The 26,159-nt window shown below is 38.6% G+C and overlaps 5 protein-coding genes across 5 annotated transcripts; 2 read left to right on the top strand and 3 right to left on the bottom strand.

The window, feature by feature from the left end:
* Nucleotides 1-674: 674 nt before the first annotated feature.
* Nucleotides 675-4,448, bottom strand: LOC109161182 (fruit protein pKIWI502-like). The gene is made up of 5 exons (XM_019309541.1): nt 3,670-4,448; nt 2,195-2,294; nt 1,998-2,093; nt 1,823-1,903; nt 675-1,129 (listed from the first exon to the last, which is right to left on the bottom strand). Exons 1-5 carry the CDS (start codon nt 4,239-4,241, stop codon nt 1,067-1,069), a joined length of 912 nt encoding a protein of 303 aa, XP_019165086.1. The 5' UTR covers nt 4,242-4,448; the 3' UTR covers nt 675-1,066.
* Nucleotides 4,449-5,155: 707 nt separating this feature from the next.
* On the bottom strand, nt 5,156-8,809 carry LOC109161082 (ATP synthase subunit beta, mitochondrial). The gene is made up of 9 exons (XM_019309412.1): nt 8,219-8,809; nt 7,626-7,701; nt 7,436-7,524; nt 7,162-7,279; nt 6,969-7,072; nt 6,711-6,869; nt 6,394-6,618; nt 5,967-6,278; nt 5,156-5,599 (listed from the first exon to the last, which is right to left on the bottom strand). Exons 1-9 carry the CDS (start codon nt 8,690-8,692, stop codon nt 5,486-5,488), a joined length of 1,671 nt encoding a protein of 556 aa, XP_019164957.1. The 5' UTR covers nt 8,693-8,809; the 3' UTR covers nt 5,156-5,485.
* A 1,591-nt stretch (nt 8,810-10,400) lies between these two features.
* On the bottom strand, nt 10,401-13,858 carry LOC109161169 (protein DETOXIFICATION 16-like). The gene is made up of 8 exons (XM_019309524.1): nt 13,550-13,858; nt 12,816-13,360; nt 12,117-12,203; nt 11,955-12,011; nt 11,634-11,872; nt 11,424-11,542; nt 11,258-11,344; nt 10,401-10,782 (listed from the first exon to the last, which is right to left on the bottom strand). The coding sequence occupies exons 1-8, from the start codon at nt 13,823-13,825 to the stop codon at nt 10,723-10,725; spliced, it is 1,470 nt and encodes a 489-aa protein (XP_019165069.1). The 5' UTR covers nt 13,826-13,858; the 3' UTR covers nt 10,401-10,722.
* A 2,434-nt stretch (nt 13,859-16,292) lies between these two features.
* LOC109161116 (protein DETOXIFICATION 12-like) lies at nt 16,293-21,180 on the top strand. The gene is made up of 7 exons (XM_019309465.1): nt 16,293-16,721; nt 18,041-18,585; nt 19,003-19,089; nt 19,195-19,251; nt 19,363-19,601; nt 19,715-19,920; nt 20,765-21,180. Exons 1-7 carry the CDS (start codon nt 16,470-16,472, stop codon nt 20,795-20,797), a joined length of 1,419 nt encoding a protein of 472 aa, XP_019165010.1. The 5' UTR covers nt 16,293-16,469; the 3' UTR covers nt 20,798-21,180.
* Nucleotides 21,181-22,381: 1,201 nt separating this feature from the next.
* Nucleotides 22,382-25,001, top strand: LOC109161117 (cyclin-B1-2-like). The gene is made up of 4 exons (XM_019309466.1): nt 22,382-22,622; nt 22,703-22,803; nt 24,102-24,199; nt 24,727-25,001. The coding sequence occupies exons 1-4, from the start codon at nt 22,497-22,499 to the stop codon at nt 24,825-24,827; spliced, it is 426 nt and encodes a 141-aa protein (XP_019165011.1). The 5' UTR covers nt 22,382-22,496; the 3' UTR covers nt 24,828-25,001.
* The last annotated feature ends 1,158 nt before the right edge of the window (nt 25,002-26,159 follow it).

Genomic DNA, 26,159 nt, shown 5'->3' with positions numbered 1-26,159 from the left:
CTTAACATTTAACATGTTATAGTGTTGGTATTACTTCTATAGAATTGTGTGTTTTGTCAAGTCTGATTGGCATTCCTTAACATTTAACATATTATATTGTGGGGTATTACTTCTATAGGATTGTGTGTGTTTTGTCAAGTTTGGGAAATGGGTATAACTCATATCTTATCAAATGTGAGATCAAAATCTCAACATTTAAAATATTAGTAAATAGTTGTTAGCTGATTAAGTTATTAGATTTGACTAGTTGATTGGATAAAAGCCGATCAAAAAAATTTCTTAATTGGTTGATAAGCTAATTATGTTATCAAACAAAACCTTTATATACCTTGGAGGAGTTGCACAAGTAAAAATGAAATTATTTTAAAAGCTATTATCAAGCACAAAAGAACATGTATAATTTTTTAAAAAAATAATGATAATTTTGTTGGCTTATCTCAGGCTACTTTTTTGCTAAAGTTTTTAATTTGAAATCATCTCGCAAGATAATAGATGTTCGTTTTTAGAGTACTGCAAGTTTAATTAGTATCATAAATATAAACACGTACTAAAAACAAAATGAATTTACTAAACATAAACACAAACACGTAATATACATCATTTTGGTCAAATACCAAAGGAGTGTAGAATCAACCCAAATACAAGTAGCAATCACCATCTCTACTGCCAAAAAAAAATAAAAAAATCATCTCAACCTTATTTTAATACCATAGTTTCAAATGTTAACAAAATAGTAGGCTAAAAAATTGTAATGTGTTGTTTCAATAATACAAAGAATATAATTATTTTTCTCTTGGGGCTTAGAGATAGAGTTGCACTACCCTTCCCACAGTCAGATCCTATGATAATTGGCAAAAACAACAAAACGAAGCCAAGCATGAAGATGCTGAGAATATGAAAATTGAGAAACTACCTACAATTTGTTGCATCGACCTCGCATATCTTCTGGTTGGTTTAAGAGGCAGCCAGCAGACTTTGCACATTAAATTCGCTGTCTGGACGGGCCAAGTTGTATGTTTTATTGAAAACTAGAGAATAATACAACAAACTGGTTACAAATTTTGAGTCAGAAGTTCTTTAAGATTTTCTCAGCTGAAACTCCATCTTCTATAAGAACAGAGGTAATTTCCTGCAACAGGCAGAGGATATATATATATAGTTATGATCCTTTATATGTTTGCAAATAAGTATTTAAGTAGCAATTTGTGAATGTAAAATACAGACTGGATACTATCTATCATGTCGTTTGGAAAGTAGACAATGAGAAATTTGTTTGAGCACAAAGATACCAAAAAACAATTTCTTGGGCACAAGCAATGAGGAACTCAGCTCTCAACCAAGTCAAGCCCTTTCCCTAAGAGGGTTCATAATTGTTTATCTTCTTAATCGGGTCGAAGTAAACACATCACCTAAAACAGCACATAGGGAGTACATAGAAACAGCAAGTCCGTGCATTAACCCTGGCATTTCAGTGTACACAAGTCTCAAAGGTTAACAATTACTTAAAGCCCATAGACTCCTAATTAGTACAACAAAATATACTCACATCCCTGCTCCTTAGCTAATTCTTCGCTTAGAATTTCTTTTAGTCTTATTGAGTTATTGAGAAAACCATTAAGTTGTTTTAAAGCATGCATATTATAAAGAATGGAGTAACAAAATAAAAACAATTCAACTAATAGCATGTAAATGCAATATCTAGATCATATTTAACAGACATTTATTTTCTATCCCAAGATGAAATCAAGTTAAAACAGATCGTCAAATAATTGAGGAAATCCAATATAGTTTAAAGGTCTGTTAACATAAAATAGCTACAAACCTCAGCCATTTGTTTTTGTCCACAAAGCACGGCACCAGTTGACTGTGGTTTAAAAAGCTTCTTGGCTTTGGCAAATGCAGCCTGCAAAAGCCAGCCTCAGAACATTATCATTCCAATACAGAGAAGTAAAGCAAGAGAAAAGGCAGGCAAGCACAAATTGATACATATTGATTACCTGCACATAGCCACTCTCGCCAGTCCAAGAATCATCTGGTTGAGATAATACTGGTACAATTTCAACTCCAGAAGATTCCCAATTTTTAAACCTATCCTATAGAAGTTGAAAGGAACCACGAGATCAAACAACTTGTTTGTGAACTTCTCCTCAAAATTAACACAGTATTATCCATGCAGTAACAAGCACAAAGATACCTGATAAGCCATTCGATCTAGGTTGCGAGCACCATAATATAATCGCACATCAGATCTCTGGTCAGCACCAAATCCTCCCTCAATCAGAGACCGGATTGGACTGGAGATAAAGGTATCAAGGAGAAAATACATCAGAAGGGATGGAAAGGGAGGGAGAAGGATTGGAAAAAGAGAGACAAGCATGCAGCATATCAAATAGACATACTAGAATCATCTTTCCGATCAAAAAATTAAGGATATACCCACAAAGCTGAGGTAATATACCAAATGATGCACCCTCCATTTTGGAGTTAAAAGGGACCACCTATGCAGGAAGCTTAATGTACATATAATTAAAGAGAACTAGCCGCCTTCTTTTAAACAATATGTTAGGGGGTAGTAATGTGCATCTCCAAAATCACCTAGTATGATACAACCGGGGGGAAGGTTTGCAATATACATATTACTAGGCAAAAAAAGTAAGGTTATTAACCTTTCATAGAGACATATGTCAGAAGTTCCTTAATCAATTGTAATCTCAGAAGCACTTCGCTCAATATTCAGCAGTGTCGAAATGCACTAATGCTCTTGAAGAAAGAGTTAACCCACTAGGTGCAAGGTTTTATTGTTTAGTTGCAGGTATAAAAAGCATGGCCAAAGACAGTTGATGATATAGCCCTTGAAAGATACTTTGGAAAAGGCAAAAAACAAAGTGAAATTTTTTGCTCACAAAAAAAGAGTGGAACCATCCTGGATACGGGGAATGGTGTACCTCAAACATCAGTCCAGTAAGTAGACTACAATGGTCCATACTTTCATATTCAACCTACACTTAAGGCCATAGCAAGCCTGTCAATCATTGATGGGTTGCTGATCCCAATGCATTTGTCTGTAATGATTGGGAGAATGGTTCATGGGAATCATACAGAATCTAATCCAGTCTATATTTTGATTCGGCATTTTTCCTACCATCAAATCTTCTCCATATCATATGGTAATTAATTTTTCAAGTATTCCTCCTAGATTCACAATGCATGCATAATCCATCAAGTAAACTACTGCATCTACAATTCTACATAGCCTCCAAAATCATTACAGGTTTCAACACAACACTATATTGGGCAATGCTTATTACATCTGACAACCAAAGCTTGTTTCCACTCACCTCCACAGCAGTATATCCCATAGTTAAACATGAATATCTTACAAATATTGAAAGTATAAATTCACAATTTCACATTACAGAGAAAGAAATGCAGATGGAGACATATACATAAAGGCATTCATAGTTAGAACATTAAAAAACTTTTAGTTTTTCTTATTTTATTTTACAGTATAGCAAACAGACTAGGTCTCCCTGGTTGATTGCCAGATTGGGATAGCAAGATGGCGTTTATTCATAAAAGTTTCGACTACTGCTGATGATAAGAATAACAGGAGAGCAAAGAAAAGAAAATTATTTGAAATTGAAAGAAGGTAAAAATTTAAAAATTCACCTAATTCCAGATCCAGTGGCGAATATCAGTACAGTCTGATACTTCTCCGGCGGAGAGATCCGATCAATGTCGAAACCGTTCCCCATAACAGGACTCAGCTCCACCACATCTCCTTTCTGGAGTTTACACAGAAGCTCCGCAGTGGAGCCGGGGACGGTCTTCACTAAAAACTCAAACACGCCCTTGGCGGCGGCAAGGGAAGGCGGGGAGGCAATAGCGAGGAATGAAGGCTTCTCGGCGTCGGGGACGCGGAGCTGGAGGTATTGTCCAGCCTTGGTGTGGGAGACCGCGAGGTCGGGGAAGTCGGAGACGTCAACGATGACGTGGAAGAGAGACTCGGCGGCGGGGGAGACGGTTGAGAGAGGAGCCGGAGTCCAGACGGTGGTGTCCTGACGAACAGCGGCGGCGGAGACGGCGAGACGACGGAGGTGATTGCGGCGGAGGAAGAGAGGTTTGAGGCGGGTCATGGATGAGGAGGTGCGGGGGAGGAATTGAGTGAGGCAGGGCGCATGGGAACGGAGGTGCGGAGGAGTAATTGGTGAAAGAGGAAGAATAGTAGTAGTAGACGACATCTCTAAAGAGGAGGAGGATATTCCGGTGGCGGCGCGTGAGCGTTTCTGGGCGGTGGGTTGCGGAGGAGAAAAGAAAGCGCCGCCGAGAAAGGTGGGCAAGCTAGTATTGTATGGCGGATTGGGGTAAATTACTCATCCACGTGGCCCTTTCTGATAAGTTGTGGGGCCGCATATTTCTATCTCCTTGTCTTTTATAACCATTGTTATCTCCAAATTTCCGTTACAGTTGCTAAAGCAGTTGATGACTTATGGTGGCAAAATGGAAGCTGCTTATTTCTATTTTTAAAAAATATAATATACAAAAAGTATAATTCAACTCATTCAACTTATAAAATTAATGTGTCTAGATCGAGAGCTAAGTAATCATGGCATCATGGCAAATTTGGAATCAGCTTGAAGTAAAAATTTTAAAGTGATCCTAATGAGACTGTGGATTGGATCAAAGGAACAAGAATTCCCTTGGCCATTTACGGGATAACGTTGTAAGGAGTTAATGGACAATTCTGAACAGTTGAGAACAAGATAACGTTGTAAGGAGTTAATGGACAATTCTGAACAGTTGAGAACAAAATTATGTAGCCGATATCTTGACTGACCTTGCAATCGCAAAAAAAGAGGCCTAGGAGACTCGACTAGAATAAGGTTTGAGTTGAATCCCTCTATATGATCAAAGAAAATGCAATGTCTATGATATAAAACCTACTCTTATCCGTTTGATTATGTAACTTCGTTTAAATTTTCATAATTGTTATAAACCATTGCAATATAGTAACAACAATAACTTTCATTTAAAATTATTAAGACTAAAATTGAGGTTTTCTTTGTAACTTTGATCAAGATGAGAGCACATATTCAAGACTTTAGAAGAATTACCAGAGCATTGACCAAAAGGAAAATAAGATGAAAAGAATGTGTAACGACAAACACTGCCTAATTAGGGCATCCACCACTGAATAAAATGGAAGAGTAATGTACAAGTCAGTCAGCCAATTTACCCCGCTTATTTATGTGAAATAATATATCGGAACAAAAACAGAGCTTAGGCAGCAGGGAGTGCCCAGGGACTCCAGGTCTCTATCTTAACCCCGCAACAAATGTAGTAAAGGCGAAAAAAAGCAGAAAAATTTCGACCCATTGGGTCAGAAAAAGTTCAAACTCCTGAAGTTTGGCATTGTCACAGAATTATTCTCGTGATTATCAACCAACCAAAGCACAAAAACAAATCCCTGGAAGTTTTAATCTATCTAGGCAGCAGACTCCTTGGCAATCTTCTCTGCCTTGGCAATGACCTCATCAATTCCACCAACCATGTAAAACGACTGTTCAGAAAGGTCATCATATTTGCCATCCAGTACGCCCTGTTGCATATGGACAATTCATAAACATCAGCATCACATCTCCGCAAAGTTATTGATGGATTGAATATGGTTAGCAAAAGTAGCAATCAGATAAATGACATCATTTTAAATGTCAAAAAATATGAGGTGGCATTTTTAAGGTTGTTACACTTGGGGAATGCATTTTAATGTTTTTCATACATGGGCAGTCTATATGAATCAAACAAACACATAGTGGTACAAGCACAGGACACCTTTGGCAGGTTATATAAGAAACACATGGCAGGGCAATAAGGAGTTTAACAGCACTTTGATATCTGAAAATTATCACTAATAATCTATAAATAAATTGGTTAAGGCAAATAATCATTAAAGAGAACAAAGTTACCTGGAAGCTGGCAATGCTCTCCTTCAGCTCGACATACTTTCCAGGGGCACCCGTGAACACTTCAGCAACATGGAAAGGCTGGCTAAGGAACCTTTGAATTTTACGGGCACGGGCAACAGTCAACTTGTCATCTTCACTGAGCTCATCCATACCCAAGATAGCAATAATATCTTGAAGATTCTTGTAGTTTTGAAGAACTTTCTGTACCCCACGAGCAGTATTGTAGTGGTCCTCTCCCAAAATGTGGGGAGAAAGCATTCTAGATGTAGAATCAAGGGGATCGACAGCAGGATAAATACCAAGCTCGGAGATCTAGAGCCACCAGAGAATTTTAATTACAGTAGGAACAATCATTGGGAGCAAAAAGAAGATTATATTTCCCTGCATAGGAGAAAAAGACTTAAGAAAATAGGTATATTATTATTACCTGACGGGACAACACAGTTGTGGCATCCAAGTGAGCAAAGGTTGTTGCAGGAGCAGGATCAGTCAAGTCATCAGCAGGCACATAAATAGCTTGCACAGATGTAATGGAACCTTTCTTAGTGGTCGTGATACGTTCTTGAAGGCCTCCAAGATCGGTAGCCAAAGTTGGTTGATATCCGACAGCAGATGGGATACGCCCAAGCAAAGCAGAGACTTCAGAGTTGGCCTGTAATATTTAAAAAAATACAAATAATAAATAACTAATTGCATACAAGAACTAGTAACAAAATTAGTCTAGAGATATTTTCAGAAACCAACCTGGGTAAACCTGAAAATGTTGTCGATAAAGAGAAGCACATCCTGACCCTCAGCATCTCTAAAGTGCTCGGCGACAGTTAGTCCAGTAAGTCCAACACGGGCACGAGCACCAGGGGGCTCATTCATTTGACCGTATACAAGAGCACACTTACTCTCACTCTGACATTTTTATGGTAAGATGAAAAATCAGCAAATCTGAAAAGTAATACATTGGAGTATAGGTATAGTCATGTCAGATAACAGTAATAGGATACTAACTTGCTTATCACCCAGCTTAATGACACCACTCTCAACCATTTCTCTGTACAAATCATTACCCTCTCTGGTACGCTCACCAACACCAGCGAAGACAGAGAAACCACCTGACAGTGAAGTAAAAAAACCAGTTGTAAATCAGAATCGACACATTACGGGGACCTTAAAAGGAATGAAATAAAATGTCAACACTAACCATGAGCTTTGGCAACGTTGTTAATCAGTTCCATAATAAGCACAGTCTTCCCGACTCCTGCACCACCAAAAAGCCCAATTTTTCCTCCCCTTTGATATGGTGCAAGAAGATCGACAACCTGAACAAAGAAAACAACATAGTGCACATGGTAAAGACATGAAAAATTTACAAATTATATTCTATACAAAAAAATAAATAAAGTATACACTTTTTCAGGAGGGGTGATGGTGAAAAGAGAAACAGTACATAAATAATAATCAATTAGACAGAATACCTTGATTCCAGTTACAAGAATTTGTTGCTCAGTAGCTTGCTCTACAAAAGCAGGTGCCTCACGATGAATGGGCAAATAGTGATCGGTTGCTGCGACAATTTTTTACAAATGAACATCAGGTCCCAGATCTTAAAAATAATTCTGTTGATTAATAGCAGTATACATTTTCCAAAAGCAATCTGAGACTTACTGAGTGGGCCTTTCTCATCAATGGCCTCTCCAATGACATTGATGATACGACCAAGGGTGGCCCTACCAACAGGAACCTGCAATTGGAAGAAACAATTACCATCAATCAGAAAGCATAATGAAATGCAAATGCATGCCACCATGATAACAAAAAGGGATATTAGCAACCTTAAAATTTGTGGTAAGTTACAAAAGTAAACTCAAAATACAAGACATTAAACACTCCGTTAAAGTTCTCAAGTCCATGTTTCCTCCTACGTTCTATTTCTGGAAAGTCCGAAATTCTCGCATCAGTATAAGACAAATGATCAATGTTTCAACCACATGAGATAAGCAAACTCGAGATCGAACTCCCAAATTCTCCGATTTAAATAATTATTTATATATGACAAAGAAATGTGATCTTTGAATGGATCAATTATTCGAATTCAAGATCTAGAACAATTTGAATAGTAGAAGGCCTTAACATTGTAAAACCCAAATATCCTTATTATGTTGAAGGATGAAAATTATTTTAAAATAAAATCAAACAGAGACAACAAACAAATGACCTTTGGAAATAACGAAAAGAGGGAACAGCTTCAGATAACTCACAGTGATAGGAGAGCCGGTGTTGAGAACGCGTTGACCACGGACAAGCCCTTCAGTACCATCCATAGCAATTGTCCTCACCATGTTCTCACCCAAGTGCTGCGCGACCTCGAGCACGAGCCTGATTTGGTTGTCGAGCACCTCAAGAGCGGTGAGGATCGGAGGCAGTCCCTCGTCGAATCTGACGTCCACGACGGCTCCAATAACCTGGCAGACGCTCCCGATCGATCCGGCACCAGTGAACTCATCGGTGATCTTCCCCGTCGGCTCACTTCCAGACGGAGGCTTGACCGATGGCTTCTCGGCCGGGGACGCAGCGGAGGTAGCGTAACGAACGGCACGGTTCAGGAGAAAGCCCGCGGGGTTGGCGCGTGGAGCCGGCCTGGTCAGAGAGTTTCCGACGGCGGATCTGGAAATTGAGCCCCCGCGAGAGGCGGATGATCGGAGAAGCGAGGCTATAAGCCTCCGAGACGCCATTGATTGGTTAGGGTTTGGTCTACAGGGGGGAGTGGAGAATAAAATGAGTGCTAGGGTTATGGAGTGAATGAGAGAGGACTGTTGTTTATCTAGAGAGAAGAGAGCTAAATGTGCCGCGTTTGGTTCTTCTTTTTGCATAATTTAACTACAATTGTAATTACTACATTATTACTGTAATAAATTACTTCCTCTTAATCAATTAATAAAATAACTAATATTAAATTTCCAATTATTAACTTAGGTACAAATATTTTGAATTCTAAAAACAAAAAAATCAACTTTATACTCCGTATAATTTTGTTATAAATTATACTCATTTTCAATTAATAAACATAAGTTTAAATCTCTTCACTCCAATCCTCATTTTCTAACAACTTTTACATTTTTTTTTTTTATCACACTCTAGTTTTAATGTACATTTTGTGTAAGATTCAGGGTGTGTTTGGTTTATTGGTTTAAACATTAAGAATTATAATCAAAATCATAGTTAGTATTTGGTTGACAACTTTTTAAAGCACAATTATAAGTTTTAATTACACATTCAATTAAAAAATTACAATCTCTAATTAAAATGGGTATCATTCTATCTTGGTAATCTAATTTTCAAGTTTGGATTAGTATTTTTAGATTTTTGTTTTGATTTTTTTGTTCATATTGTTACTTTGGATGTCAATATATTATGATCGATTGCCTTTATTTTCTATTTTTGTATTTTTTAAACATTTATTCACATTGTAGAGTCATACACAACCAAACATCAATATTGGTAATCATTCAATTTCACAAAAACCTATTACCATTACCAAGTATTTGATTCTCATTCCGAACCAAACACACTCTAACTATGACTTTGATTCACATTCTTAGTGTATAAACCCATGAATCAAACATGCCCTAATTTTAAATAAAATAATTGTTTTAAATTAAATAGAAAACAACTTCGTCCCCTGCCACGAAGACGAATATACTTGAAGATACTTTATTCGTCTCTGGGCATAGACTGAGGTCCCTTCGTATCCATAGCCGGAGACGAAGAGACTCTTCGCCTCTAGCCATGGAGACGAAGAAGATATCTTCGGCTCCGGCAAAGACGAAGTTTTTTTTTTTTTAAATATATTTGTAAATAATTATTTTATTTTAAAATTGGATAACCGGTTAGAAACAGTAAATTATGGTTTGAACGAACAACATGAAATGTGTTAGTTTAGGGATTCAATTCTATCGTGTGTAATTTGTTAACCTATTTGAGCCTTGTTCTTCTTTTTTTTTTTCAATAACAAAAGTTTTTCAACTTCACCATACTATATTATGAACCTCATGAACCTGCCCGCCCTCATATCGTGAGGAGATAAATCAAATCAAATTAACATGGAGACTCAACACCAACAACATTTCATGCTCTCACACTCACCACTTTACACATGCCATATACCACACCATGTTAACACATAATGTGAGCTTATTTGATCTATAATTATAATCTTGATGTGGCATGACCAAACATTAACATACATGTAAAGCTTAATGACCAATATCAATTGGCAGGGAAACATACTAATTCTTGTAGAGTGAGCAAGGTCAATAATCTGGTAATTTAGCAGCATAAGTTTAAATTTTGTATAAAGAAAGTCTCATATTCCTCTCTATTTCTCTCAAATGTATAAAAATAAATAAATTGTGTACATATACAAAAAAAAAAAAAAAAAAAAAAAAAAAAAAAAAACTATAATATAAAAGAGATAAGAACATTTTTACAATATTGTAAAGGTGTGACACTTTAGTTGACAACTTCCCATTTTTAAGTGGGAATCACATTATAGGATTACTGTGCGACGAGATTGACCCTCTTAGGTACGAAAATCATGTTCCACTAACTTCGCCACACCCCTTGGACAAGTTTTAGTTGACCAACTCAAACTAAGAAGGCCAATAGACAACCAACTCCTGCGGAGAGTCGAAGTTAGACCTAGTACCAAGCTAACTACCCGAATAACTTGTCTGGCTGCAACCTCATTTTCCCTCCTCATTCCTCATTCTGCTGTGTCATTCACAAGTCTGGATTCATTAACTCTACTTATGGCTGTTCTGGCCTAAAGGGTGAACAATAGTATAAAGATCAGCAAACTATTATGAAAACACAAAATTGAGTAAATATACCAAACAATCTTAGGAAATAGGAAGCAAAACCACTGTCATGCATATTGTCATTTGTCAGTGATGAAAACATAGCAGTGGCCCGCATTGGCAGCTCAATTGGTCACAGGGATAAAGTTTGGAAACAATGACACGAGATCGAGACTCACTAGCGGCAGTATGCGAGAAACCTCTCAAAGTGAGGGGACTCCTTGTGCGCAGTAAGCAAAGGTCTAGCCTCTGTGTCCAACTGAGTTACCATGATTTACATCATCCCAGATGCTCTGTCGGAGTGAAATGTCTCAGACAAGTACTCAGACAGCCTAACAAAAAGGTTGACATGACCGAAAACAATTGACCAAATAGGTAAAACCGGTGTGTATTAGGCGACGTAGAATCCTGTTTCTATAATAGCGGAGAAAAATCACTCACCTCCTTATCCCAGTCAGTGAATAAATTGATAGCTATGAGTGCCACATTCTGTACTAAAAGAGCACAGATGATCCCCATCCACAGCCCCTATCAGATTAACAACTTTAGGCAAAACGCAGAACTTGTGCAGTATATGCAAGAACAGAAGAGTTAGGATCGTGCTTACCATTCCGCCAATGTGAAACACGAATGCAAAGAGAACACTAGATGGCAACCCCACAACGTAGTAAGCCCCGAGGTTGATGAATGCACACAAGTTCTGCCATCCACACCCCCTCGCAGCTCCTGAAAGGCTCGAGGCAGCAGGCAGACTGTTACAGGCCCGGAAAATGTTCACATGTTACTGAACAGACACAGGAATTTCGCAGTTTGGTACCTGAGATCACACACTGAAAACCATCCAAGAAATCAGACAGTGCAAGCAAAGGCAAGATCTTGGCAACATAGTTTATCACTTCTTCTTCATTGCAGTATAGCTTTCCCCAGACATGGCGAACCAGAATTGTTGCTGCCGCAATTACTGCTCCCACTGAGATTGCCACTATCACAACTACACATAGGGCTAAGCGTGCCCCCTGTGGTCGCCCTGCCCCCAATTCATTCGACACCCTTGTGCTAAGAAGAAAACAGTTAAAGAAACAATTCCTAGGTAAAAGCCAAAGGGAAAGCAAAACATATAGTCTTGATTGGTTTTTACCTTATAGCACCACCAAGACCAACTGATATCATGTATACTGTCCAGCAAGTGTTCAGGCTGTAAAATTTCGTAACAATTTATGCAGAAGTGATGGCATTACACACAAGAAATGAGACCAGATAATCCTAATCTTGAACATTACTAAAAATCTAAAATGCAGACCTTATTGACAGTACTGATGTTTCTAATTTTGGGTTAGGAAGAAGGCCAGATAAAAGAACCACCATCTCGAATGACCAATACTCAAAACTGCACATTAGAAACCATCAAATAACAGGCTATCAAAGGACATAAAGATGCAAAAATGTTTTTATCAGATCAACCATAGATCCCAACCAATTCCAGTAGCTATGTTATGTTCATCTAAAGAATTTAAAAGTGCCAACTGCAGCAGCAACCCCAACCAAGTTGGTCAGGCCGTTGACCTGGTAACCACAAGATTACAAGTTTGATTCCTAGCAATAGCGGTTTATTCGCCTTCTTGGTTTGAGCCAGTAAGTTATGCGCAACCCATACTGGTTTACCTCACCTCCCTTTGCATGCTAGGATCACAAGCGGGGTTTACCCGTGCTGTTGGGCAAAGGCCTCAAGAGCCAAGTCCAACAGTGACTAGGGGATTGTTGGGTGGAAGCCTGAAGAGTCAAGTCCAGCACCATGTCTGTCGAAAATGTAGCACTGGCTACTAAGCATGTATAAGGAAATAATGTTACCACGCATTCGCTACTAGCTATAACTACTTTTGGTGTAGTGTTAAGCGCTTGATCCTAACACGTGCACACTTTCGGTCTGTAGTGGCTGCAGGTTTGTATCTGTGACTCAAAAAAAGTGCCAACTGCAGTGTAAAGCTAAACTTCAACTTACCAGATCATGATTGCAGAAGGAATAGCAAGCTTAAGAAAACTGAGAATGCCACCGAAAGCCTCTCTCGAAAACCCAGTCCATGTTTTCGAGCAAGAAGAAGAAAACTTGATAAACAACCCCATCAAAGCCACATTAACCCAATACGAGATGGAATTTGCCAATGCAGCACCTCTGCTTCCCAGTCCAATCCCAAAGACCAGAAGCCAACACACCAAAACGTGGAAAAGAGCTGCGAACCCAGAGCTGAGCATCATGGGAATAACTATGTTTTGTGTCTGCAAGAACCTGTTGAGGCACTGGAGGATGGCGTATGCGAAAATGCCCGGAATCATCCACCGATTATACTTCCCTGCTTCGAGAGCGATATCGTGATCCTGGCCAAGAGCAACCAGTATTGCGGCGGTGTAGAGCCAGATAAATGCAAGGAGAGTGGCCAAGGCAAGAAGAACTATGATGGCTCTTTGGGTAAAAACGCCGAGCATGTGGTGTTCATTGGCTCCATACGCTTGCCCACATAGTGTTTCCAGTGCACTTCCCATTCCTAACTACCATTCATAACCAACTGAAATCTTGACTACTCAAAATTGAAGCAGGTAAAAGCTATATTTAGACTGCATATTTATATTTATGAAAAAAAAAAAAAGTTTCAAATAATGCAATTAAACCACTATGAAGAGTTAAAAATGTGCAATTAGACTAAATAATTGGATTCTATCATTTGCATTTATATTTACCAGAACGCTGAATCCGGTGACGGCGGCAAAGGAAGTGGCCATGGAAGCGCCGGAGAGCGGGAGCTCGCCGTCGCCGAGATGGCCGACGAACATTACCGATATAACTTGCAGGCAATACTGCAATATGTTGACTGCTATGAGGGGAAGCGCTAGGCCCAATTGCGTCTTTGCTTCTTGAATCATCGCTTCTCCTCCATAACTACACCACCCTCTTTCTTCATTTGAGACGACGATCAGACATGATTGAAGCTCATCGTCATTCTCTTCTCCTTCCATTTTGTGAGTCAACCATGTGTCGTCAGACTCATAGGAATGAAATTATTATCGTCTCTTCACAATCTTTTTATGGTTCCGGGTGAAATAATGTCCAAATTGTCCACTAAACATAACCCGAAAATGTAATTAGGTTACTTAATAGAAAAAAAAGTATAATTAGGTCACTAACACTTCAAATATATATAATTTTATCTGATAGCTGATTACATATTTACTTAGTAGCTGAGTTAACTTTTTTATTAATTTTAAAATATTTTTTAATAAATTTAATAATAAATTTGTTTATTAACAAATTTTTTGAAAACGATGGGTGGTTGTCGGCCACCTCGTCATTTTATTTTAATTTTTTTAAAATTTATTATTAAAAATGTTAACTCAATTGTCACGTAAACAAATAACGTGTTGAAATTGATGTTAATCTGCTATTCGATGAAATTGTATATATTTGGAGTGTTTAGTGATCTAATTATACGTTTTTTGAGTATTCAGTAATTTAATTACATTTTTTTTTGTTCAGTAGTCTAATTACGTTTTCAAGTTATCTTCAGTGATCAATTTGAACCTTATTTGTTTTTTAATTTTTTGAAAGGCGGTTCCCACAAATGCTGCAAACTTCCAAAATCGTCTTTCTCACAGGACAAATATTACAATTTACAACGAATATACGCATAAAAAATACAATAATTGAACGACGCCATTAGAGTGTGCAAACTTTGATAAAAGTTTGTCCTCTTTCTATTATTCTAAAGCCTTCATTATTGAATTCATATTAACTTGTTGCCCAAGTATATAATATAACGATTCCAAGTTCAGAGTGTATATATGTAATTAGGTTCAAATGCGGTTGGTGTGCCCAGGTGTTGTTGTGTGATTAAATCTGAGTCATTGATCATGTTTAAATCAACGTACATGAGTACCAACATTAAAAAAAAAAAAAAAAAAAACGTGATGGCAATTTAGTAATTTTTGCATCTAGGTCAAATTAGGTGCGTGATTTTTGTGCTTAATGTGCATGAATTTTGTGCTTAATGTGCGTAGATTTTGTACCTAAGATGCGTGTGTTTGTGCTTAAAGTGCATGGGTTGTGTGCTTAATGTGAGTATTTGTTAAAACTTAAGGTTTGTGATTTTTGCGTTTAATGTGTGTGGGTTTTGTGATTAAGGTGCATGAGTTTTGTGCTTAATGTGAGTAGTTGTTGAAACTTAAGGTGCGTTGTTTTCCTTCTTAAGTTGCATGATTTGTATGCTTACGGTGCGTCAGTTGTGTGAAACTTAAGGTAAACCATTTAAAAACCTTAGTTGCGTGGTTTGTGTTCTTAATATGCTTCGCTTGTGTGCTAAAGGTGCGTGGTTTGTGTACTTAAGGTGTGTGGTTTGTGGTCTTAAGGTGCTTTGTTTATTTTCTTAAGGTGCGTGGCTTGTGTACTTACAGTGCGTCATTTTAATGCTTAAGGTACATCAACTGCACGAAAAGTTATACTCGCACATGAACACTCCCCTATATACATACTGATACGGATAATTTTCGTGTACGTAGGATGCATGTATGAACAATGAAGACAAGAGAAGTTATTTTATTCCTTCTATGTTGGTAGAGAGGAGGGAGATGAACGAGTGTATAGGGAGAGAGTAGAGCTAGTGAAAGTGAAGGGAAGGAACCCCACTTGGAGGGCTAAGGCCCTACTTATAGGGTCAAGGGTTGGCGGGTTGACATTAACCCGTTGACCCTGACCCGAACTAAATAGAAACACCCTCTTGAGTATATTCGCCCTCACATACATACATACTAGTGTTTTATCTCATTGATATTTTAAAATTCATTATCAACTTTTTTCATAAATGGAAAAAACTAAAAAGGAAACAATATAAATATAAAAATATCTCACCATGTGTAATGACAAATTAAAATATACTCCGCATAAATTATCAATACACATAATTACTATATAACCTATTTTATATTCCCAAATCCCATTTAGAACGTTAAAAAGATTTTTTTTGGAAAATGAACGTTAAAAAGATTAATTATTCTTTTGTTGGGTGTACTCAGAATTTCCACCATCCAACACAGTGACTAATTTTCTTGCTGAATTGTAGGCACTTCTTTTAGATGAAACAGTTGGCCTCAAAATTTAATGATGCTCTATTCCCAAAGTTAACGATCGGACCCTTGACCTTTGGATGAGTCCCAAGGATTAACTATTCTATAATTAAAATTTAGGAATAAGGTTCAAATTACCCACTTAACGTAACCTGAAAATACAATTAGGCCCACAGAACAAAAAAAAAAATGTAATTAGACCACTAAACACTCAAAAAACGTGTGAACGTGCAATTAGACCACTGAACACTCCAAATGTATGCAATAGTATTCAATGGTCTAATTGTATCAAATATATATATATATTATTTTATTTTAAATGGGTTTAAAGGTGCCGTTTTCCAGACAAAAACCTCAGTCTATAAAACAGGCCAACACCATCTCATATTCTGTTATGAAAAACAAACACTCAATCACCATTGTTCTCATTTGTGAATTGCGAGTTTTAATATTCACGGAAAGGGCTTAGTTAAGATTGATTAATACCCAAGAAAAGCAAAATAGTACCCAGAGACTGTTCTGGTTGAGGAGAGGAGAAATAATCATGGAGGAGGGGTTGCTGCTGAAGAAGATAGAGGAAGAGAGCTGTGGCGGCGGCGAGAGGCGGCGGCGGGCGGCGGTTTGGGTGGAGGTGAAGAGGTTAGGGTATTTGGCAGGGCCAATGGTGGCTGTGAATTTGTCACAGTATCTGTTACAGGTTATCTCAGTTATGATGGTTGGGCACTTGGGTGAGCTCTCTCTGTCTAGTACCTCCATAGCCATCTCTATTGCTGGTGTCACTGGGTTCAGTTTTCTTGTGAGTAGTACATACACTTTCTAATTTCACTCAATTCTTGATGGGATTGTTGATATTATTTGGTAGATATATGTTGTTGAATATATGTATGTTCCTTTCTATTGTAGTTCAAGCCCAGCAACCTCACTAAAAACCCAAATGGAAAATGAAATCCATTGGTTAACCCTAGCCAAGTTGGTCAGGCTGGGTAACACAAGGTTACAAGTTCGATTCCTATTTGGTCTTCTTAGTTTGAACCAGACGGGAATTTACCCGTTTGTACCTTTTTTGGTTGTTGTCCTGGGCAGACCTAACGGTAGGAGGGGCGACTTTAAGCCCGTACCATACTCAAACTAATCCTTATACTCAAACTAATCCTCGTTCCCACCGCCCTGGCCTAATTAAGGGACAAAGTGCTTGCCAGATTGCTTTTGCTTTTTTCCGTACAGGGTTCGAACTCCCGACCTCTCTTAGGGGTACGGGGTTCAAACTCCCGACCTCTCTTAGGGGTACGGGGTTCGAACTCCCGACCTCTCTTAGGGGACGAGAGTGAACTCCCGACCTCTCTTAGGGGACGAGAGTGAACTCCCGACCTCTCTTAGGGGACGAGAGCGCACTCCCGACCTCTCTTAGGGGACGAGAGCGCACTCCCGACCTCTCTTAGGGGACGAGAGCGCACTCCCGACCTCTCTTAGGGGACGAGAGCGCACTCCCGACCTCTCTTAGGGGACGAGAGCGCACTCCCGACCTCTCTTAGGGGACGAGAGCGCACTCCCGACCTCTCTTAGGGGACGAGAGCGCACTCCCGACCTCTCTTAGGGGATGAGAGTGCACTCATGCCAACTAAGCTAGTTACCCGTGTGTACCTTTGGGTAGTGGTAGGGCCTTTTTTGTTTGAGCGGTCGGGATTTACTTCGTGCACACCTTTGCGTAGTGGTTATAGGGGCTTCTTGGTCCAGGGCACACCTTTGGCGGCTATGGTTTTAACTCTTCCTAGAATTAGAGAACCATAAATTTTCACATAGCAGATATAAGAGGTTGATTATAGACCTGAATAATTTTGTGACAATGAAATGCTAATTTTAGCCACACGATTTAGGAAACTTATCCTCCATCAGTCTATTGTGACATACCTTTGGCTAGCAAAAATGACTTTTGCTTTTCTTGTCCTTTTTGTTTTCTGTCTTGTCCTCTTTTGCAAAAGTCAGAGTTGATTGTTGCTACAATTGAACTACATCAACACAAAAAACAAGTTAGAGAATGTGAATCTGGTGAATTTGTATTAGTAATTATGATATTGTGGACATGTGTTTTATGACTAACGAGGTTTTGTTCAACAGTTAGGACTGGCATGTGCACTGGAAACGCTTAATGGGCAAGCCTATGGAGCCAAGCAGTACTACAAACTCGGGACGCAAACATACACTGGCATTTTCTCTCTTGTTGTTGTTAGCATCCCGCTAGCAATCTTGTGGACATATATGGGAGAAGTGTTAGTCTTCATAGGCCAAGATCCTCAGATTTCACGAGAAGCGGGAAAGTTCTTAAAGTGGCTCGTTCCGGCACTATTTGCTTGTTCAACTCTGCAGCCTCTCGTACGATTCTTTCAGATGCAAAGCATGATCTTTCCCATGCTCCTAAGCTCGTGCATTACGATATGCTTCCATATACCTCTCTGTTGGGCGCTGGTTTTCAAATCTGGGTTAAGTAATATCGGGGCTGCAGTGGCTATTGCTGTGTCTATGTGGTTGAATGTGATTATCCTCGCTTTGTACATGAAGTTCTCCCCGGCTTGCGCCAGAACGCGCTCGCCATTGTCATGGGAAATTTTTCATGGAGTGAAAGAGTTCTTCAGATACGCTATACCATCTACTGTCATGATTTGGTAATGCATCCTCCTTCTTCGCTCTTGTAACATATGCTTTGATACCACTTGTTAGATCATCTAAAGTTATAGTCAGTAGTGAAGGCGCAACTTTATTTCCCAACGCCACAATTTCGAAAGGCAGGGTGTTGGACTCGGCCCTTCCGGCCTCCGCCCAACAACCCCCTAGCCACCTGATGCTGGACGTGGCCCTTCAGGCCTCCGCCCAACAATATGAGCAGTTTTATCACGCATAGGATAATGTTTGCCTAAAATTACTAATGACATTATTTTAGTTTTGAAAATTCCCATTGAACCATCACATTGTAGTTAGCTCAATATTTATTCAATATATGCACAAACAATACTGCCTAAAGAACTTTAGAAACTATAGTCGACTTATACACATGTTTTCTGAATTCTCTGCCTTTTTTGTAGTCTCGAGTGGTGGTCATTTGAGCTACTCGTGTTGCTGTCCGGTCTACTACCAAATCCTCAGCTAGAAACTTCAGTTCTCTCTGTATGGTATGTTCATCTTCGCCTCCTCGGCTTTTGAAAAGTAGATGAAAAAGCTATTTTATTTGCTAGAAATCAGGCATCACTAATTTCGTTGTGGCGTTTTTTGCACAGCCTGAACACTGTGGGCACACTTTATGCGATTCCATACGGGCTTGCTGGTGCTGTAAGGTATAACTACTATTATATTCATTCTATAATTAACCTCTTTGAATGGAGCCGGAACCATTCTTTTCTATCCAAACGTGGCACCAATGAATAGAACCCGTGTTTTATATGCAGCACGAGAGTTTCGAATGAGCTGGGAGCTGGAAACCCGGAGGGGGCTCGACTATCTGTTGTTTCTGTGATGTTCATTGCCGTGGCGGAGACAGTTGTAGTAACCGCAACCCTCTTTGCTTGCCGGCATGTTTTTGGCTACGTTTATAGCAACGAGAAGGAAGTGGTGGACTATGTTGCGGATATGACCCCTCTCCTTTGTCTATCGGTCATAACCGATAGCTTGCAAGGGACCCTTTCGGGTAAGAACTCAACTCAACTGAGAACATTTCTGCGTTCAGTTCTTGTTACATTTTGATCCCGAGAAAGGAATAAATACGAATTCGTGTATGTATTGATGTGATGATCTGTTTAGGTGTTGCAAGGGGATGTGGGTGGCAGCACATAGGAGCATATGTCAATCTTGCTTCATTTTATCTTTGTGGAATCCCCATTTCTGCCTCATTGGCTTTCTGGCTAAATTTGAGAGGAAAAGGTCTTTGGATTGGGATTGTAACTGGTGCCACCCTGCAGACAATTTTGCTATCCATAATAACAATTTGCACAAACTGGAACAAACAGGTACTATGACCACCTCCTACCACATTTGTTTGGCTCCACATATGCCCCGCCCCATTACCAGTGTTGTAAAAATCGGCCTAAGCGGCCACCGCCTAAGAGCCGATTAGGCACTGGGTGCCACTAGGTCAAGGGGATTTCAGCCCTAGGTGGCTTTTAGTCGGCAGGCTGACTAGACGCCCTCGGCACCCAACTCAGCTGAGTCGGCTCCCAACTTGGCTGAGTCGCCTCCGAGTGACCGATTAGCGCCTAGCACCTTCTGCATCATATGCCCCGCCCCATTACCAGTGTTGTAAAAATCGGCCTAAGCGGCCGCCTAAGAGCCGATTTAGCGCTAGGTGCCACTATGTCAAGGGGATTTCAGCCCTAGGTGGCTTTTAGTTGGCAGGCTGACTAGACGCCCTCGGTGCCCAACTCTGCTGAGTCGGCTCCCAACTTGGCTGAGTCGCCTCCGAGTGACCGACTAGCGCCTAGCGCCTTCTGCATCATTGCCCATTACCAATAAACGTTGTTATATTCCTAGCGCCTTCTGCATCATTTGCCCCGCCCCATTACCAGTGTTGTAAAAATCGGCCTATGCGACCGCCTAACAGCCGATTAAGCGCTAGGTGCCACTATGTCAAGGGGATTTCAGCCTTAGGTGGCTTATAGTCGGCAAGCTGACTAGACGCCCTCGGCGCCCAACTCTGCTGAGACGGCTCCCAACTTGACTGAGTTGACTCCGAGTGACCGACTAGCGCCTAGCGTCTTCTGCATCATTGCCCATTACCAACAACGTTGTTATATTCCGGTGTTTTAGATTATTACTCCTTATCTAATATTTTTCGAACCCATTTTCATATGACAGGCTGCCCGGGCAAGGGAGAGACTTGTTGAGTGAAAACTACCTTCTCTTGATGAGGCACTTGTATGAAAGAGGAACCCTTAGAAATGAGTCCTTTTTGGGGGCAGAAAGACAATTGTGACAGGATAAGATGAAGTAAAAGAGAGGTCCAAATTGCATACCCTTTTTTGGCTCTCAGCAAAATCATGTGATCAAATACTATGTAGAAGGCCAAGGCAAGGAGAAATTCTTAGTTATGAATCGACGACATTTTTGTATCGTATTGGACTATTGGTTTATGATGCATAAAGGTCTTTTAATTCTATATATTATGGAGTACTCTTTATTATTAAAACACTTGTTTGTAAAGTAGTCCATTCATCCCATTTTATGTATCCGGTTATGTTAATGAGACTTGACTGAAGTTATTTTTAGTTCAATTTTTCGTAATATTAAGTTTAATATTATTATATAAAATGTATATATTTTAAAGAGTAAAATTGTCATTTTTATTAAAGTTTTTCTTAATTAAATTTCTTGGGCAATGGATTACAAATGACAATTTTGCCCTTCGTGATAAATCCCTTGTTTAAATTTTGGTCAGTAGTGATAAAAATTAGATTGGAGGGGCCAAATATGATAAGAATTTAAAAGTCATGATATCAAATGTGAAAAAAATTAATAGTCAGAGACTAAAAGTGAAAAATAATCTCATAGTCATGGGATAAAAAATGAGAAAACCTGTCTTATAGTCATGGGATAAAAAATGAGAAAACCTCTAATAATATAATTAATAAGACCGTAGCTGACCGATCTATTTGTATATGAGAAGTTTAGTAGTACCTATCTATTTATACAATGAGAAGTTTAGTAGTACCTTTCATAACGTTTTGTACAACTTGAATATTTCATGAGTGAAGTAAGTGCTCGTAACAAATAAACAAATATGAGTTGACTTTCGTTTTTCTGACCTCACATATCAGCATTCTTGGCTTAGATTTTGAGTTTTGTGGGCCTAAAATTCTTGTGTGGAATCCACTATATACATCAATTGATAGACAATCATTTAACAAATCATACTTCATTTTTTTAGTACTACTAACTCTTATTATACTTCATTTTTTTTTTAATACTATTAACTCTGTTACAACTTACAATGTTGATAAATACAATAAGATTGTATTTACTATGAAATAAGATATATAAAAATTATGTCTATCGGGGCTAAAAGAGTAAAAGCCCATCCCACACTATGCCAGTAAACTCAATATCCAAACAAGCTCTTGTTATTCGGTAAAAAAATTCAACAGCTATGGACTCGGGTCCACCTTGCCAGGTAGATTCGGGTCAAAATACACAATTTATATACTAAATGTTCATAATTCAATTGTGAACATTCAGTATGTAAATTGTGAACGTTTAGTATATAAAATTGTGAACATTCAATATGTAAATTGTGAATATTTAGGATGTAAATTATGAACATTTAATATATAAAAATTGTGTACCTTTAGACTCGGGTCCAACTTGCAAGTTGATCCGGGTCCGCAGAATAATTTGCCCAAAAAATTGATTTGGGCCAAATGGGCCATTGTTCACCCCTAAATTTATAAATTTATTATCGGCCCATTTTCAGTTTTCCCCGACTCCTTTCTTGTGCACAAAGATTTCAACTTTATTTGGGGGAGAATCGATCGGTCTTCAAGACCTAGAGAAGAAGAAGAAGAGCAATCACAATTCACACAGAGAAAGATCAATGGAAGCACCGAAGACGATTCCACACGAAATCGGCGGAGTGAGAGCCGACGCCCTCCGCTTCGGGCTTCACGGTGTCAAGAGCGACATTGTTGGCTCTCATCCTCTCGAATCCGCCTATGAAGATGTACTCTCTTTTCATCTGAATTTCTCTTCTGTCAACTCTACTTCTCTCCGATTCATCGTGTTCGTGTGTATTTTGAGCAGACTAAGGTGCGGCAAGAGGAGATGAAGAGGAAGATCCTTGCCAACACTTACGGCTTGGCTTTACCTACGAAGATGGAGTTGGAGCGCCGAATTCTTTCAAGGTTTGCATTAGATTACTATAACTCTATGAGCTACCCGGCTTCCTGCTTTTGTTCTGTGGTTTGCGCTTTTTGAATCAGAGTTTCTTAGTGTTTGCGGCTAGGGCTTTCCGTTAATTGCAAATATTTGTTTAGTAAGTTTTAGATTCTGAACTTTTTTATTTTTCAATTTAGGTATAGTTTGTTCACATGTTAATTAGGTGCTGATTGGGGTATGTTTTGGTTATAGGCGTATGCTGGTACTTGGAAGCTTTGAGATCACTAATTTCTTTTGAAGAAAACTGGTTGTTTTTAACTCTATTGTTTCCTGGAAACTTGATGCCATTCAATTCAGGATGCATAAAGCACACTAACTGCTCAATTTCATTGATGGATACTCTTAGGATTTATAAGCTATGTCACCTATGTGGTTCACACATTTCTGTTAGGTAATAGTTCATAGTTGATTGTCATTATTTAGGAAATAGCACTTCTATGTAGAAACAGAATTGTGCATCAGATTAAATATTTCTTTTCATTCATGCACTGATGCACTAGTTTTTTGACTTGATACTCGTCTATTGAAAATAATCAGGCAGCACACGAAATAGTGTACAGTAACATAGCTCAATCATGATTATGGTTAGGCCTTGACACATTAAGCATTTGGACTTCTAAATGTATATATGGTTAGGCCTTGACACATTAAGCATTTGGACTTCTAAATGTATATAATGTCTATCCACCTTCATTACTAGTAGGCAACTGTGGATTTGAACTTTAATCTTAAGGCAGAACTATAAATTCATGATCCCTCTATAGGCTGTTGCTTGTCTACATAGTTGGGCTGTAAATTAGTCGTTTGCTTCTAGTTCAGCTCCATGCTTGTTCCGTTGGCCTCGGTGCTGTCAGTTTTATTTTAGCATTGTGTTGTTAATGGCTTCATCATGAACAGCTGGACAGGTATTTGGGAGTCTTTGTATACCTCTAACTGTGATTGGTGAAATTTCACAAGACTACCCCTGGAATGGTGTTTACTTGTCATACTATTTCTCCATGTTTGAAACATTATGTTAAGATGTCATCAGTATGATGCTCAGATTATATTTTCTTACCTCTTAGGAGGGTATAAAATTAATCCTATTTCCAACCTAAATGACTACTATTTCTTGATCTTGCCCTAAATGACTATGAGGTGTATTAAATGCCTCCTTTCAGCATATTTATGACCCTAAATGATAGCATTCGCTTTCCAAAAAAAAGAAGTAGTATTTAACGAGAAGGGTCTTGCAGAATTCAACACTGATTTTGAATGTTTGCAGGTTTCAGAGACCTCCTGGAGTAATCCCTTCTTCCATGTTGGGCTTGGAAGCCATGACAGGAGCTCTGGAGGACTTTGGCTTTGAGGACTACCTAAATGGTAACAAAAGAAATTTCATTTTATTTAATGAATACAATTTTTGAATCTAAGGCCTTGAGTTAATTTAGTTTCATGCTCCTGCAAATAACTAATAAAACATTGAGATGCATTTTTTTTTTCTTTCACCTAGAATCCTAGATGCATTTACTGGAAAAATATCTCATTTTGCATTTTTATTCTGAAGTGTTTAGCTTTTGTGAAGTTGAAGCTCTATTTAAAAATAAAAGCAATGCTTGATTCTGCATATGGTTTCTTGTGTCACAGGTGTGCGTGTAATGTAATACTGAATTTGATATATTGACTATGATTTGAATCTCCACCCCATGTAGTCCAAAATGTGATCTTATGCCGAGCTTCTTTTTTTTTTTTTAAATAACTTCCTCTGAATTTGGTTGTTCATCATAGCTGACTACTGCAACTATGGGGTTTTTCAATCAGTAGTACAAGGCCAAATGCATTGTAGGGCATGTACTTTAGGCATTTTCACGAGTTCTTTCCGCTAATATGTTTCTTGATGCTTTGTGCAGATCCAAAGGAATCTGAAACCTTACGCCCAGCTAGCATGCATCACGGCATGGAAGTGCGGCTTGGTCTTTCCAAGGGACCTGTATGCCCCAGTTTTATTTAAATTGTTTCGTTGTAGTTTGTTGACTTTTACTTATTATATATTGTGTTGTGCCGCTATTGGTGTACTTTTCTGTCTCTCTTTAATTGAAAGTTAAGTCTGGTAAACATTCCATTTTTAATTTCAAATCCTGAACAATTTACCTTTGATTATAAGATGGCTCCCCACTCTCCAGTATCCCTTGTATATCAGTTTATCATGATTATTAGCTCTGAGTCAAGTACTGTTAATGTTGTTTTTCTAATTCTCTGAATTAGATGGGTGACATGGATGATGGATTTCTAGTGTCCGAGCATTTTGGATTTTTAGTTGAATCACCCAAACACTTTTAAAGCTTTGACTAAAGTTGGCCAAATTCATTAAAAAAAATGGTGAATTTCCCATTTACTATTTACTAAACACAACATGTTTGATTCATGGAATATGCTTGCTGTGAATAGACCTATTAGTCACCAAAGTAGTGTATTTGTACTATCCTTATGGATGAGTTAGTAATATTGTTTGGAGAAGAGAGCATTTGTTAATTGTTAGGGGAGGACATGTATGGCATTTTCAGAAATTACAATTCATGCAGTAACACTTACATAAAACGACATCTGTCAAAATGAGGAATAAATATGCCACCTTACCTCCTTGGTGACTAAGTAGGGGGCTAGGGGCACTATTGTAATGTCATGTTAATCAAGAACAAAAATTACACATACCTTATTCTTAATTGTTATATTTATAATATATATTAAGAATTGACTTTTCAAAGATTTTATGAAAAATTACACTAACCTTATAATCAAGGATTAAAACGGTAATTTTTCTTAAAAATCTAAGTGTCCAACTGTTAGCTCAAGAATTGACCAACATGGTGGAGAATTTGGTCTCTGGTTTATTCATCGCTCTTGGCGTCTTCCCGGTGGTGTTTTTGTGGTTGGAAGTGCTTGTTCATCCGGCGAGGATCTTCTCTGCTCGTTTCACGCCAGCTGGAGGTCCAGTAACTTGTCCGGTTGGTCTCGGGAAGGAAACTCAATAATTGCTTTTTTCGGCGGTGGCCGTAATTGGTATTTGCAAGATTTTGGGTGATTCTGCATGGAAACTTTCCATTTCATTATTGGTCATGGTTTATTTGAATTTCCAATGTTACTTGTCTTTCATTCAGGCATATTTTAAATCTCTTGGTTTAAAATTGTTCTAGACTTTGTTTTTTAGATTTATTTTCTGGTGTAATCAAGGGTATGTCTCGGTGTTACGTGTACCGCTGACTTTTGATTTAATTTATATTTTCGATTTGAAAAATTGACCAACATGCTTTGTCGGCCCGGAACATGAGTGGCCATTAAAGTT

Source organism: Ipomoea nil, unplaced genomic scaffold, assembly GCF_001879475.1.
Source record: "Ipomoea nil cultivar Tokyo-kokei standard unplaced genomic scaffold, Asagao_1.1 scaffold2921, whole genome shotgun sequence".
Classification (NCBI taxonomy): domain Eukaryota; kingdom Viridiplantae; phylum Streptophyta; class Magnoliopsida; order Solanales; family Convolvulaceae; genus Ipomoea; species Ipomoea nil.
Note: the sequence above shows the minus strand (reverse complement) of the source record. Positions and strands in the feature narration are given on the sequence as shown.